General features: G+C 38.9%; 1 protein-coding gene across 1 annotated transcript; it reads right to left on the reverse strand.

Annotated features, from left to right (window-relative positions):
• Nucleotides 1-146: 146 nt before the first annotated feature.
• On the reverse strand, nucleotides 147-11,569 carry LOC107655183 (hepatocyte nuclear factor 6-like). Its single transcript, XM_016442606.1, has 2 exons — nucleotides 10,294-11,569; nucleotides 147-985 (listed from the first exon to the last, which is right to left on the reverse strand). Exons 1-2 carry the CDS (start codon nucleotides 11,336-11,338, stop codon nucleotides 681-683), a joined length of 1,350 nt encoding a protein of 449 aa, XP_016298092.1. The 5' UTR covers nucleotides 11,339-11,569; the 3' UTR covers nucleotides 147-680.
• Between the last annotated feature and the right edge of the window lie 3,717 nt (nucleotides 11,570-15,286).

Genomic DNA, 15,286 nt, shown 5'->3' on the forward strand with positions numbered 1-15,286 from the left:
AAAATGGTCCAGTATTTTGTCCCCAGACTTGAAGACTGTTGTCAACTGGTTTGCTTGTTGCATTACGGACAGTTTGGATCATAAGGACACAAGTTAACCACAAGTGCCATGAAACATCGCAGTCCAGCCCTCCATTTCCATCTGTGCAAAATAAACCGCATGGAGAGCCGTGCTGGGCGAACGTGCGAGTCCTTGTTGTGGGAGCTCGTTCCATTTCACCTTCAGTAGAGGTCGACGTCCTTCGCTTTTCTGTCCGTATCGATTAGTCTCTCAATTCATTAGCTTAGCATATGATCTGAGAGCCTCAGTGAAACAACTGGCCACTAGGGAATTGTGCCGCCGTGGGCCTGAGAATGATGATGCAGGTGGTGGCTTTCTTTGACAACTTTGCTTGAGTAACAAGCCTTCTGTGCTGTAAGCTGTGAAAGTGCTCGTTTGTCCTCAACCGCACGAACAGACCATTTCAGCTCACTTCGTTGTGGTTTATGTTAATATAACGTGGTGCTTTTCCATGTGGAAATGTCTGGCTTGATTTCATAACAGTCCCAAAGTAAAAGGTTGCATTTAACGTGAAACATCGCCATTTTTTTTGGCAGCAGTGGGATTGATTGGCACGCAACGGGTGACTGTGAGTTTGGACTGATCCAGTCTCAGCCACCCAGGGGAAAAGGGATTTAGATTTAAGCTTTGGAGAAGGTGGTGGCCGAGGTGCCTGGCTGGCCGGGACTGGCTACATGGCCGTGAAGGTGTTCCTCATGCCAGCGGTCGACGCAGCGGCGACGTGCATTCATGAAGAAGTTGCTGACGGTGTTAAGTTCCAGGCCCAGCTGCTGCGAGATGGTCAGCTGCATTTCCTTCGAGGGCCGCTTGTTCTCCTTGAAAATGGCGATGAGTGTGCGGCGCTGCAAGTCAGTGAATACCAAGCGCTGCTTTTTGGGTGCCATGTTGCGTTCCTTGTGCTGCTCCTGTTCCTTACGTTTGCAAGCTGTGGGGATCAGGAGGATGAACAAGAAACATCAGGGAAAGGGAAGTAGACAAAGAAAACGGGGAAGAAAAAATTAATTAGTCTTGTGTTTGCTCTATATACTGAATTGCCCTGTTTCAGAGCAAATTCCACAGATGAACGGCTTTGCAGGGAGTCGAAATGTTCAGACTCTCCTGTTTGGCTGTGGATTAATAGTGATTTAAGACAAATCCATTCTATCTCCCCGGAGGTCAAAAATCATCCCTTTAAAAAGAAGCAGACAGAGCAGGCCAGCGGTGAGCACCTCAGCCTGGTCGTTGGAGACACTACTGTTTGATTCAATATTAATGCAGTTTGGGCTCACAGTAGGAGAGCGAGGGACTGGTATACAAAAGTAAGGGTCTTTGTGTAAGAGAGAAAGAAAGAAAAAGAGAGAGACAGAGAAAGAAAAGAAAGAGAAATAAAAAAGAGGAAAGACGCAAGGGGGTATTGACTCATCCTATTTTAGTGTGTATGTGTCTGTTTTCGGAGGTGGGGTTGTCCGCAGAGACTTTGGTCTGAATGCCCCTCCAGCAGGTCTGTAGTCTGCGACTTCAAACAGAGGCCACTGGAGGGCACGGACCTAAGAGAGGCAGAGTATTTTCAAACTGCCTTTAACTCACACCACCACCTCCCTGTATATGTTTCTGTCCTGGCAATGCAGAGAGAGAGAGATTCTGGCTGCCTACTTGAGGGCAGTAAACACAGCGAGTGTTAGGAAACATGAGTATGCCAAGAAATGCTTTGGTTCGTTTACAGCTCACAAGTACAAATAATTTTATTATGTGGAAAGGCAATCGAATGCCTTTTTTCCCAGATATATATATATATATATAAAAAACATTTTATATTTATTTTTACACTATTTAGATGTTTTATTATTGGTTTGTTTTCCAACGCACTCCCAGACCTTTTGCTTCTCTCAGCGTTTTTGTGAATGGATCATTCATTTCTTAGCCTGTAAAAGCAGCAGCTCTTTGCGTCTTACTCGGATTGTATCTGTCTGTGTGGGTTTGTGGAGTGACTGGAGCCAAACTGTGGTGCCATGTATCTAATTACACTGAGCTGAGGCCCATTGATCACGTCACCTCTCGCAGTCAAATCTGTTTACTACAGGCGTCTAACTGCCTGGACCGCATCCATCATATTCAGATTCCATATCAGCCACTCTGCGATTGCACACACGAGCGCGCACACGCTATTAAATGCATTGTACACTTGAAGTGTAGCCTACCGTTTAAATGTTAACTGTACTTTAACGTGCCTATAATATTTGTTTTCGCATAACATTACTCCTATAGCATAAAGGTGTCTCAGAGCACTGAGTCTTAAGTGAATGATGCAGCTTTAAAGCCTTTTAAATTGTAATGAGTCGTCTGTGTTGCTCGACTGAAATAACCACGACTGAAAAAGCAGACCTCAGCGTATCTGACGTAGACGACCTTTCAGCAAGATTTACTGGAGCCTTCTGTTTTTGAACGTCATTTGCCCTTTGACAGTGGTTTTCAGTAGGCCTAGCCTACTCAACCACTACAGATATTTCATATTTATATCCAACAAACCTAGGCTGTGTTTGGTGTTAAAATCTACCAGCAGGTGTCGCTGGCGCTATTCCCTGGTGTAAACGGTTTACAGGCGTAAGATTTTGTAATCAATATTGATCGATCAGTTGGGAAGGGGGCCCTGATTACTGAACCAAGCTCGGCGTAGAAAAGGAAAAAATCGATAGCAGCAGACTTTAGAGCTACAGTGAGCAGAGAGTGGGACAGAAGCAGAAATATATTGTAGGCTACAGAAAAAAATAAGTCAATGAGTGACAAAGAGTGAATTGAAACATTCGGATGGGATTTTGACAGTTTCTACTCGCTTATTAGCACGTTTGATAGGCCTACATTTAATAAATTATAAATAAAACAAGACTTACTGTAGGCTTTCTTTCTTTCTCTCGGTAGCGATCTATAAATATTCAATATGATATACTGGCAGAATCTTGTTCTGCTGCCTATGATTATACAACATTATACAAACTTCATTTTAAAGTTATTTGAATTAATTACACAAAACAAAATATTGAAGGGTTTTCACCTGGCACCTCTGCTGTTGCAGGTTACAGCAGTTTGGAGCAACGGTTGTTGCACTAAATGGATGCATTTTCGTTTTGAAAAGGTGATTTTTTTTAAATGCAAATTTCTTTAAGATTTTTAACATTGTCATACAAAGGAATGCCTTTAAATATGAATAAATTCAACTGTGTTGTGCCTTCTCAAGTTAAATGTAACAATATGTTGCGATATAGCTGTCTTACAAAAAATAACATTTGACGGTAACAGGGTTGACAGTTTTACAGTTTAATTTCGTTTAGCCATTGCTAGACTTGTACTCAAGTTGTACTTTATTAGAAAAATAATTTAAATCTAATATTTGTAAATAGGCCTACCCATTTTTTTATAATAAGTAGTTAATTGTACAATGCCATGATAATAGTGTTGACTACTGACCAAAAATATTACAAAGCGATAAAACGAGAAGACCCTGGTTCTTGTTCATATTGTTACGCGTATAGGATGGAATTGTACATTATTTAATAATGACAGTAAGAAAACATGCGAAAAAATATGATTATATTATTTATTTTGTATGATACACATAGTAAGCTACTTAAGCTTTTCATTGTTTACACGTGAAAGGGACACCCTTTTCGTGAAATGACCCTTAAGATGTTCATGGCAAATAGGCTAAAATGGTTAAGTAAAAACAGACTCCGAACTTTTCCTATGAGCAGGGCAGTTTCTGACTTGCCTTGCAATACACCAGTGATAGCGGGGTAGGCCTGTGGTGTTCAATACCGGTCGATAAATCCGTAAATAATTCGTTTTTGAAATTTAATTTCATCTAATTAATTATAGTTCCATGAAAATTGTCAGGTAATGAGCCATAAACTATGGTAGGCCTGCCTTGTACCAATGGGGCTCTGAGTCTAAATTCGGAATAATACAAATTTAATAGCACTGCGTGCTGTGCAGTGTGGGGGATGACAAATGAGGACACACTGCAGTATGATTCTGAATAATGACTAAAAAACACAGCTACAAGCGTCCAGAAAACCTCATGGTTTTTGATAGTGTTAATTAGTCTCAATGTGGGACATAGGCCAACCGCAGGTATAGGCTACGTCTTTAAATTACTCCGTATTTACCGTAAATGTATGCCTAACGCTTATTTCTTTTTTAAAAATGAGGCTTAATCTATTCGGCTATGTACAAGTGCGTTTTGTAATGAGAGCACTTAGATTTAAGCATTTCTAATATTTCTTTTAGCTTTTGATTTTTTAAAGTAATTTTTTATTGCATGGTCCAGTGGATTATAATGTTCATCATGTTCATCAACTGTGATTCGAACAAGTTTATATAGCTAAATTGTATACAAATTCAGTCTAAAATAGGCTCATTCGAATAATATCAAAAAATGGTAAATTAACGAGACCACTGTTTGAAATATGAAATCAGAATATAGAGTAGGCCCTATAGCTTTATGCGTCCGTTTCTTTTTTGCCAAATAGTTTATTATTATTATTATTATTATTATTTGCTAGAATAGTTGTGTTAATTGGTGAGCTCTTCTTGTAAACAAGATTGTGCTCAAGGCTCTGTCTAAATACTCGACTACATTTAGTGTAATGCAATAAGGAAAGATCAGTATGCTAATGTTCAGGTAATTTCAAATAACAGCTCAACCTATTAAGAAAGTCGGTTAGTTATTGAAGCCAATACATTATCGCTAATCATTAGCTATGAACTTACGTCAGAATCATTGCGTTGAAGAAGAGGATATTAAAGACATTATGGAAACAAGGAAAATCTAAGCCACATTTATAAAATGTTATAAACTGCGACCATTTTTTTTTTTCTTTTAATTTCTGTAGGCTAAATATAAAACGTTAATGACCGTAGGCCTGTTTATGTTGGTCAACATAATGTCCGATACCGATTCCAATGGAAAGCACTCGATCAACGTTCTGTTGCTATGGTAACTTTTGTGGTGACTGGAAATTGAAAGTTATATTGAAAGAACAACAGACTTTTTTTTTTACCTTTGTTGCCTTAATGACCTTAATTGTTGCACCCTGAGTGCAGTGTCTAAACCAGCAAACTATGTTCTACGTTTAAGATGGTTATTAGTCTTATATGTTCAAAGCTTATGATATGAATCGTTGCCAAATAATAAATTGGTGATATTGCAGAATACAGTATGTGTCTTTGAAGGTACAGTGAAATGTAAGGGGCAAACAAATGTACTACCCATCAAAGGCAGTTTGAAGTATGGGGGAAGTCATGGCCTAATGGTTAGAGAGTCAAGACTGGTAACCCAAAGGTTGCGGGTTCGAGTCTTGTACTGGCAGGGATTGTGGGTGGGGGGAGTGAATGTACAGCGCTCTCTCTCACCTTCAATACCCTTGAGCAAGGCACCGAACCCCCAACTGCTCCCAAAAATGGCTGCCACAAAAAATGGCTGCCCACTGTGCCGGGTGTGTGTTCACGGTGTTTGTGTGTGTGTGTTCACTGCTGTGTGTGTGCACTTAGGATGGGATAAATGCAGAGAGTATGGTATGGGTTACCATACTTGGCCACATGTCATGTCACTTTCACTTTAAAGGCCGATGGCAGGTTCTTGTCTTTGAGGGTTAAACGTGGGTTCATCATCACGTCTAATTGGAACTATAATAACCAAACTCCAAGGGTTCTCGACTTCACAAAGTCTAAATAAATAAATAAATGGTGTCTTCTGTGAAAGCTGGAGGTGTATGTGAACTCTCTTGGATTTCAAGTGGGAGGACTGAGGGAGTGCAAGGATCGATGACTGGCCGCGCCGCTCAGCCGACCAGTCTGCCTAGGATCAATGCATAGAGTGCGGCTGAGCTGAAATTGGGAGCGGAGTGGCTCCCAAAGAGGCCTATCCAACGGTGGTTAAAAAGTCTGTGTGTCATGACATATTCATTGCCCTTGTATGAATATGAATTGCTTTCATCAGCAAGTGGGGTGAGTTTTGCATGAGTATGCTTGTGTACAGTCTAAATATAACATCAGTGCAATCAGAGAAATAAGTATGGAAATCTGAATTCATAATGGATAATCTGTTGGAAGTTGTGGGTTGTGAAACACTAATGTAAACAGCTGATATGTGGGGTTAGTATGATGTGGGTGAGGCTTGTTGTCTCTCTAGAACGTTACACCTTTTTCCGCTTTTTTCCAGCTCTCTCTATCAATGGCCTGACTAAACAAGCACATGACTTTTAAAAGTCACTCACCTTTAAAACAACCCACTGGTAGGCTACCATTTCTTTAGGACTTATCATGGATTGAATTTATCTTTCTCTCTGATTTGATTTATTGGATGTCCGCTGGTTTTATCAGCGTGACTTGGTGCTAATCGTCTCAAAGGTCGATGTTTTGACAGGGGACGATTCTGCTGAGTTAGCCATGAAGGAGGGTGGTGGGTTTTGGCGGGCGAGCACAGAGATTGATCATGAAAATCTAAGCTCGCGGAGACAGTAGGCTACTGCACGCATTATAGAGCAACAATGTTAGATCTTATGGTGGTTGCAAATAAGGTTAAAACATCACGATGTAAAGTAGAATAAACATGTCATATGTGGACATCAATCTAAATATGCAATAACGCCGCTAGCAAAAGGTATGCGCAAATCTACCTGTTGTTTGCAAATAATACATTCTTATATTCGTGTGTAGACTATGTGTTGTTTTATACAAGTACGCATAGAGTAGATCTTTAGCAGCGTTTAAGAAACAACAAAAGTTGTGATTACAGATAAGTTGGAATTCACTAAATTGACGCCTTTCGCTTACTGAGGTTACCATAGCAACAGTTCGCAGTTCGATTCAAGCTGTTTTTTTTACACCAAACATATCAGGTAAAACGTCGTTTTAGATTTACCTTTTATGTTTTTAAATAGATGACCTTTAGCTAGTAGTAGAAAACAAATTGGGTTCACGCAAGACGAACCTCAACAGAACATTAGATATGAAAATACCTTTAAAAGTCGAATCCCTGTAGTCATTAAATAATGCGCATAATGGAGAACAAAACCCCTATCTTTAAAATTAGAATAAGGCAGTAGGCCAAAGGGGGAGGGACGAAAGTGAAGTTTCTCCCGTTTGGTTAAACTCGAGCTACTGAAATAGCAAACCAAGCAATGGAAATCAATATAAATTCACTGCTTGTTATATAGACCCAAACTATAATGCGAGACCGTTTAAGTCACATATGGCATATACAAACCGTGGGTCTAAAGATCGTGGAATGATCTTGGTCATGGAATTTGCTTGACAGTAAAAGATTCTCTTCGAACACCCTGAAATAATCATATTTTAAAACGGCTTCCATGCATTTGTTTAACAAACAGGTGACTGCATCTTCATTTTCACTTCTGGCTCTGTCAGTTATTAAGGTTAACATCGATCATTTTCTTGGCCTGCAAAAACCCATCTCCCCTGAAAATGCCTCTATTCGCTAATCCTAAATCAATTGCGTCTATCCTCGTGGGCTGGGAACTGGAGGCGAGACTGGAAGTCATTTTGATGAGGAGGAGGAGGAGGATGATGTTGAGTGAAAAGCAAACACTTCACTTCAAAGTGTTAAAGTGTGTATATATAACATGTGGTACCTATTCTAAATGGATTGATTGCGCTCAATTTCATGCGAGATAGCAATTCTTATCTGTATAGGTTAACAGAAATTGTCAAGTGAAAAAAAAAAAACACAGAAAGGCAAGGTGGTGGGGTAGAACTCTCATGGATGCTATGAAAGCAATTTAGTGAACAGGCCTAAAATTACATTTAGTTTAAATTAATGTAGAGAAAAAAAACAGCAAATTTACCATCTCGTCGTGGCGCATTGCATATATAAACGCATATTGACTTTAGTCTTTAATATTGTTTTTATCCTTTCCTTCTCTCGCACTCATGACTACAGGAGAGACTCCATATGATGCACAGTAAAATCTACATCCTTCCTCCTAAACGAAACAGTTGGTAAATCCAGAGTCCAATGGGAGAGAGTGCTGAGCCGGTATAACTGATAGATGTACTGGCTATCTTTATTGATCGCTGTATTGGCTGGGCCAAATACATTGAGATGGAGTGTGGAATACAGCACAGATGCTGAGACGAATTGTTTTAACAGAAATTGTCAAGTGAAAAAAAAAAACACAGAAAGGCAAGGTGGTGGGGTAGAACTCTCATGGATGCTATGAAAGCAATTTAGTGAACAGGCCTAAAATTACATTTAGTTTAAATTAATGTAGAGAAAAAAAACAGCAAATTTACCATCTCGTCGTGGCGCATTGCATATATAAACGCATATTGACTTTAGTCTTTAATATTGTTTTTATCCTTTCCTTCTCTCGCACTCATGACTACAGGAGAGACTCCATATGATGCACAGTAAAATCTACATCCTTCCTCCTAAACGAAACAGTTGGTAAATCCAGAGTCCAATGGGAGAGAGTGCTGAGCCGGTATAACTGATAGATGTACTGGCTATCTTTATTGATCGCTGTATTGGCTGGGCCAAATACATTGAGATGGAGTGTGGAATACAGCACAGATGCTGAGACGAATTGTTTTTCATCGTTAATGCAATCTTAACATTGCCCATTGCGCAGTATTTGAGGATTGCAATTTTTCTGTAAGATTTACGCGTGACATGTCTGATATGCCATATATATGCTGCTTATTTGGAGTTTTTTTTTTTACATTCTAAAATATTCTCATTGTTTTTTAACTACCATTACTGTCAAAAAAAAAAAAAAAAAAAAAAACGCTTCAGCGCCCCAGAAGAACACTACCAAATGATCCCACAGACACGGGCATTTTCACATTAGCCAAGCAGTGCCACGGCATCGATTTTTGTGACTGTGATGAATTTGGAATAGTAATTTGAATTTATTGATTGATGTAGTGAACGAGTATTCCCAGACTCTCTATGAAACACAACCCCCAACTTCAATATGCGCTCAGTGCATAATGGCTCATTTAAATGCACTTGCTTTTGTTATTTGCATACCATAGTAATTCCTCATTTATATATATGTATGTATGTATGTATGTATGTATGTAGTATCACACTTTAAAGTGCTTGTGTAATAATGATGGTACCGTGAATTACCCGAAATACATATTTTCTATACCTCTAAGTTACTACCTGTAGCAGTATAGAGTTTGTCCGTTTAGGGTAACTTCCTTTTAATAGGGTGTGGAAGAAAAAAATCTCTGTTGCCCAATTAGCTTTAACAGCAACTGCACTTAAGAGGACAATTGAATTGCGTTTAAATCTTTATTTACCAGAACAACTTTAAATGCGCAAAGGAACAATTTACATTCCATTAAGTGCTTTTCAACGGGGCATTGACTGGAACTAAAATATGCCACTATATCCTGGTTAATTTAACCCACAACTGAAATACGACGTGAGGTGATAGGTTTGGATGGGTCAGCGGTCTCTCTGCCAACCATTATCGAAGGTAATGTTCAGTATACACACCTTTTTCAATTAAATTTTACAAATTTCCTTTTCAGTGAACACATTTTAAGGTTAAAATTGCACATTTGTCTGCACTGTTTTAGTTTGAATGAAAAGGAAAAGAAATTAAGCTGAGTAGCTATGGTGACAGGCTGGTGCAAAACGAATTTTTGTTAGTGTCTTGAAATCAATGGAATCAAATTATTTAGAAATAAATATTTTGAAAAATAAATACCAGTTTTTACTTTATTGACCTGTAAGTCACTTAATGATACAATAGGCCTTCCAACAAACCTAAACACCTGCAATAGGTCACAGATGGTGTATGTGGTGTATGCTAAGTAAAAATAATTTACACAGGCTAGGCCTAACTGATTTCACCTGCCTCCAGTCTTAAAAAACATTTTAATAATTTGAAAGTAATAATTATGTACCTATATTTGCTCAGCAAATATAGTAAAATTGAATAATTTTAGATGTCCCTAAAAATACTTCTTTTAGTTAATTTAAGGGTAGCCTGTACGGCTTGTTTGTCTGATTTCTAAATGTTTAAATCATAATCGTCTGTTATTTTATTGTCTTTCTGAATAGGAACAGATGCCTTTCGATGAACTGTGAGAAATCAAGAACAACTAAGTGTATTGATTACATTATTGAAGAGCATGGAAGGAGATAAGAGTAAAATATATAGATTTGTATGCTTGTTTTGATTTCCTCTTTTGCACGAGGAAACTTCAGTGACATTCACTCACCTGCAAGCCTAAGGGCCGACATGCGCTGGAACTCGGGTTCCTGCAGCCACTTCCACATCCGTTTGAACGTCTCCCGACCTGACTTGAGTTTACCCCAGGGTTTGGGATTCCGCAGGAGGTCCGAGAGAGTTCCTTGAGAGCGACACAAGATCCTCTGGGCAAAGATGGCCTGTGGGATGCTGTACCGCTTTAACTCCGCCGTTATTCGCTGAGCCACCTCTTTAGTGTTGATCTCCTCCACCTGCCCTGACCCACCACCTTGTCCGCCGCCTCCTGCTGCCTGCCTATCCAGCTCCGAGAGCACCGACCCGTTCGCCTGAGAGTGTGAATGACTGTGGTGGTGGTTGATGCTGTTGAGAGAAGACATGATCCCCGCCCCATGGCCCCCTAAACCCCGCGCCAGGTGCTCCTCGCCCCGGCCGAGCATCGCAGCGTGGGACTCGAAGCCTCCCGTGGAAATCATCTTATCAGTCCCCAGGTGAGTCGGACCGTACGCGCTCAGAGTCTGTTGAGAGTTGTGCAAAGACCCAAGGCCGTTGGAAAGAGGCGATAAAGGTGGTCCCATCCCGGACAAGTCTTTGGAGTAGTGGCCGTATAGGTTGCTCATGGACGCGAGGCCCCGGTCATCCCGCATCAGCGTGAAGCTGCCGCTGACGTTCCCGGCGGCGAGACGCTGGTGCGCGGGATGGTGATGAGCGTGAGCGTGCGGGTGGTGGTGAAATTTCTCTGAGACGTTTGATATGGGAGGCAAATGATGCTGCAGCGGCGTCAGGGTGGTGTAAGTGCTGCTCAGACTCATGCTCGAATCGCACGACATGGGCATCGCTTGATGGAAAGGACCGGACAGCGAATGTTCCGTGCGATACTCCCCGGCCCCGTCCAGTATCGAGGCCATGCTGGACACCATCGCTGACCTCCCGTGCGATGACACCAAGTTCCTATGTGTCGCTGACTGTCGCGCATGAGGAGAGTTCATCAAGTCCCCCGATTGATGGGAGTGTGACACGCCGTGCAGATTCCCAATGTTTTCCATTCTAAGTTCCATTGTTGAAAGACACTGTTTTTCCTCTCCCTCTCTTTCCTTTCTCTCTCACACTCACCCTTCCAATAAATTTTAAACGATCTCAAAGCCGCGCCATTGATCCCTGAGATCTTCAATGTTAGTCAATCCAGCATTTCACCACGCACATGTACGTACGCCTGGTGTCTAGATGCTTGTATCTATCGCCGTGGCGCGCGTCTTACTACTGACAGTCGAAGCTGACCGAGTGAGAGTGTTTGCCTCGTGACCGCGCAATATATTAAGATGTGCTGTGCCTGTGTGCACGGGTGCGCGCACCGCACAAAATAAAGGTTCTTCGGTGATTCCTATAGGTTCAGCAAAGAGCCTTTTTTCTATTCAGAAAAAAAAATTGGTTATGTGTGGACCTTGAGGTAATTTTGTAGCTCAAAAAATTGTTGATGTTTCTTTATACAAGTTCTTCAGCCTATTGGTTTCAGGTGTGTTTAAAGCGCCAGGCTATAGTTGTTTTCTAAATAACTAAATAATAAAAATATCCTAGTGAAACTTCATCAAGATGTAAAAGCCTTTTTAAAGGGTGTACACTCACTCTGCTTCAGACTAGGGCTGACGTCACCAATACTGTCTGTTGTAAAGACGAGAGACTTCTAATATTGGTGATTCACTTCTCACAATTCGTCCCTCTGCTGTTGTTAAATTAGAGTCCGAATTCGAGTTTTTTACTTATATGGGGTGACACCTGCACACTTTGACACTAGCAGTGTTGTTGTGAATTATTGGGGATTCCTTTATGGACATGATTCATCGGTTTCTCCTGATAAAGTTGATAAAGTTGCTTAACTTGGCGCCAGCGCGCGACATCTTAATGGTTAAATATTAATGGATTTCCCAAACCCAAAGTAGATAAGATAGTCAAATTCCTTTTGAACGACATGAGATCACATGATTAATCATATCATATTTGTGTTAAACGTTTGAAAGTTTAACAAATTTCATTATCTGAACAAATAGGCTATTTGCAGTTTTATAAGGCTTTATGTTGTGGCAGAAACGTAGCCTATGTGATTTAATTTTCGGCACCTTGAATAGCAGAAAAAACAAACTTATTAAAACAGAAAGAAAGTGAGGCAAAAAAGGGAAAAAAGTCCAACTTCATATTCACTCAAGTTTTAGGCTGCATACACTTTCATTAGACAAGTTTCTAGGAGATATTTCTGTTTTTTGTTTCCATGATGCTGCATGAATGAGGATAACATGCAAATGTATCACATTCCTTTCTTTACTTAGTTGTTCAATTTACATACAGGCCTAGCTTTTTGATTCACTAGACTTGAGCATGTATGTCTTTTCAGCCACTGAAATATTAGTAGACCTGTTCTATTTATAAAAACACTGTATATGGTTACTGCAAAAGTCGTGGGATTTTGAAAATATACAGCCTATGTATTTAAACTTTTCTTCTTTTCGAGATAATAGTTAACACTGCTAAAATTAATTTGATGAAATGGATACAATGCTTAGTTGTTATTGTTTTTTCCCCCGATGATCACTTCCGGTTCACGCCTATTATTAATGCACTCAGTCGTAGATCAATAAATTGATCATTCAGAATGGGATGGGTAATAAATGTAATATATTTGTTTTCTCTAAGAATGGACTCGCAAAGGGAAGAATACCTATTGTCATTGACTATCATAGCCTCACTCATTTATTTGACTATATTTATTGGAGTCAATAAATAAAACGGAAGAAAAACATCGATATATTTATAGGCTAAATATATGTATGTATGTATAATAGACCCAAAACAACAATACAACTAAATAAACGACCTTTATTAGTTTAACTTAGCTTAACTTAACACCATTTAGCTTCATTGCAAATATCCAGATAGGAAATTATAATTGTATTATAAAGATAAATAGGACCATGACGTTAGAAAAACAGCCTTGTCCTTTGGGATTGCTGTTTTCTTATTGACCCTTGCAATCAGTGTTATTGAAAATAAATTAGGCCGCTCACAAATCTGTTTGCTGCAGCCTTGCAGATTTTTATCTACGGTGCCATCACTATTTATATTCTCATACACTTAAAATGTGATTTTATGTAGATTTTAAGCAGCTGTGAAGTAACTAGTTGGTATTTGACCATATGCAACATAATCCTTAATTCCAATGTTCATTGCAGGCTATTTTTGAATAAATTTCAAACATCTAAATGAACTCAAGGTTCAGTGATACGATAATGTTATGTGGCGCCCGTGCATAGGCCTATATACACGACAAAAAGGGTTCAGAAATTTCTGGCTCATATATCTGGACACAACCACAATTGATTATTGCATTGATTTGTTCCTTGCTATTTACAAAATAATGCTCTGCTATGACAGGATAATTGAATGCGGTTTAATGTAGAGATGAACGGTAACAGCTGATGTGTTTGCTAGTAAAAACATCGTACAGTCAGTTTTATATGTTTTCTGCATATCGTTACATTTAAGATACTGACACACAGTATACTGGAGCCTATACAGTGCCTTTACCTACCTGTCGATATATTTACAAGATATTTGCTAAAGGTAAGCACAAGATAAAAAAAGGCTATAGTCTAAATAATAAAGGAAAGAATGTCAATGCATTATCAGATTAAATGATAGAAAAGTGCCATAAACATGGTGAGTGCGATTGTACATACTTTTGATAATTTGATTCAAACTTTTTTTCTATATAAATATAAGGTGGAAAAAGTATTTCAGTGAGATTTCAGGAAGTGGACTATTTAAACTGTAAAAATGGTTTGACCAAATGCTGCACCTAGAAACACATTTGCCTTTGTTTCAAAATTACACATTTTTATACTGTTTTTCTAATTGTAATTATTTGTGTGGGACTGCGTAGGTTGAGAGGTTGCTCATACTGCATATTTAAAATCTACCCAACAGAAATGTAATTCTTTAGGGGATAAAGTTTTGATTGTTTGAGTGTTTTGATTCTCTGAATAATGTCTAGGAGCCTATATTGTAACATTGTACTTGCTGCATAAATGATTAGAGAGCAGACCCTGATTTAATTTTCGCTCGAATATTCAAATTAGCTAGACGTACCCTGTGGCTCACATAGTATGAAATATTAAAGCTGTCGATATCTAAATAGAGACTAGGAAAGCCATAGAGACTCAATATTTTATTTTGCATTTCTAAGGGTGTGAGTCTACAAACACAATTGCTTAATAATACGTGTGTCCACCGGTTGCATTATAATGAAGCATCTGTACATTTTATATCATAAAATAGTCATTTGCACATTAGATTTATGATAGAAAATGTTGTCAGAAATAAACTCTTGAAAATTAGTTATCACGGCCATGACAGATGATTGTGATTTTATTTGAAATTGCCGTAGACCTTCCAATAATCAAGAATCAATATTTTTTGGGAAACGAATTACCCTGAAATATTCAAAGAGCCCAATTAACAAATAAAGATACAACAAAAATGTTAACTCTCCGAACTTCAAGCGAACCCTTTAATTTTTTTTTTCTGAATGTCTTTTTAAATTTTTTTCCTAATATTTTTCTTTAAATGTATTATTATATATTTAATCAATTTATTTCCTAAAGTTTTGCATTTCAAACCTGTCATTCGGATATGGGAAACGGTTCATTTAAAAGTGTGTACTGCTGATAAAATGGGTTCTGTTTAGTGTGCTTTAAAGGTCCAGGTATTCTTTCTATGATCAGTTTCTATCACAAAGTGTGACAAAGATAGACTCAAATTTGCTTGACTGCATTAGTAGTATCACTTGGCTGATCGATCACACCCTAAAATAAATTTACTTGAATCGGTTTATTGGCAGAAGTCAAGCAGTCCTGTTGAAACTGACCATTGCAGCATGGAGTTAGGTGAGACTTGAAATTTATTTTCTTATCGGACAATAAAGTTTTCAAGATTTGGCTCTGCAATACCTCAAATCA

The sequence above is a fragment of the Sinocyclocheilus anshuiensis genome, unplaced genomic scaffold (assembly GCF_001515605.1).
Source record: "Sinocyclocheilus anshuiensis isolate Anshui unplaced genomic scaffold, SAMN03320099.WGS_v1.1 scaffold735, whole genome shotgun sequence".
In the NCBI taxonomy this organism is placed as follows: Eukaryota; Metazoa; Chordata; class Actinopteri; order Cypriniformes; family Cyprinidae; genus Sinocyclocheilus; species Sinocyclocheilus anshuiensis.

Bases quoted from the DNA above. Each gene is read 5' to 3' on its own strand.
- LOC107655183 (XM_016442606.1), bottom strand. From the start codon at position 11,338: ATGGAACTTAGAATGGAAAACATTGGGAATCTGCACGGCGTGTCACAC. The intron at 986-10,293 runs GTGAGTGAATGT...TGATCCCCACAG, and splicing joins GTCGGCCCTTAGGCTTGCAG to CTTGCAAACGTAAGGAACAG.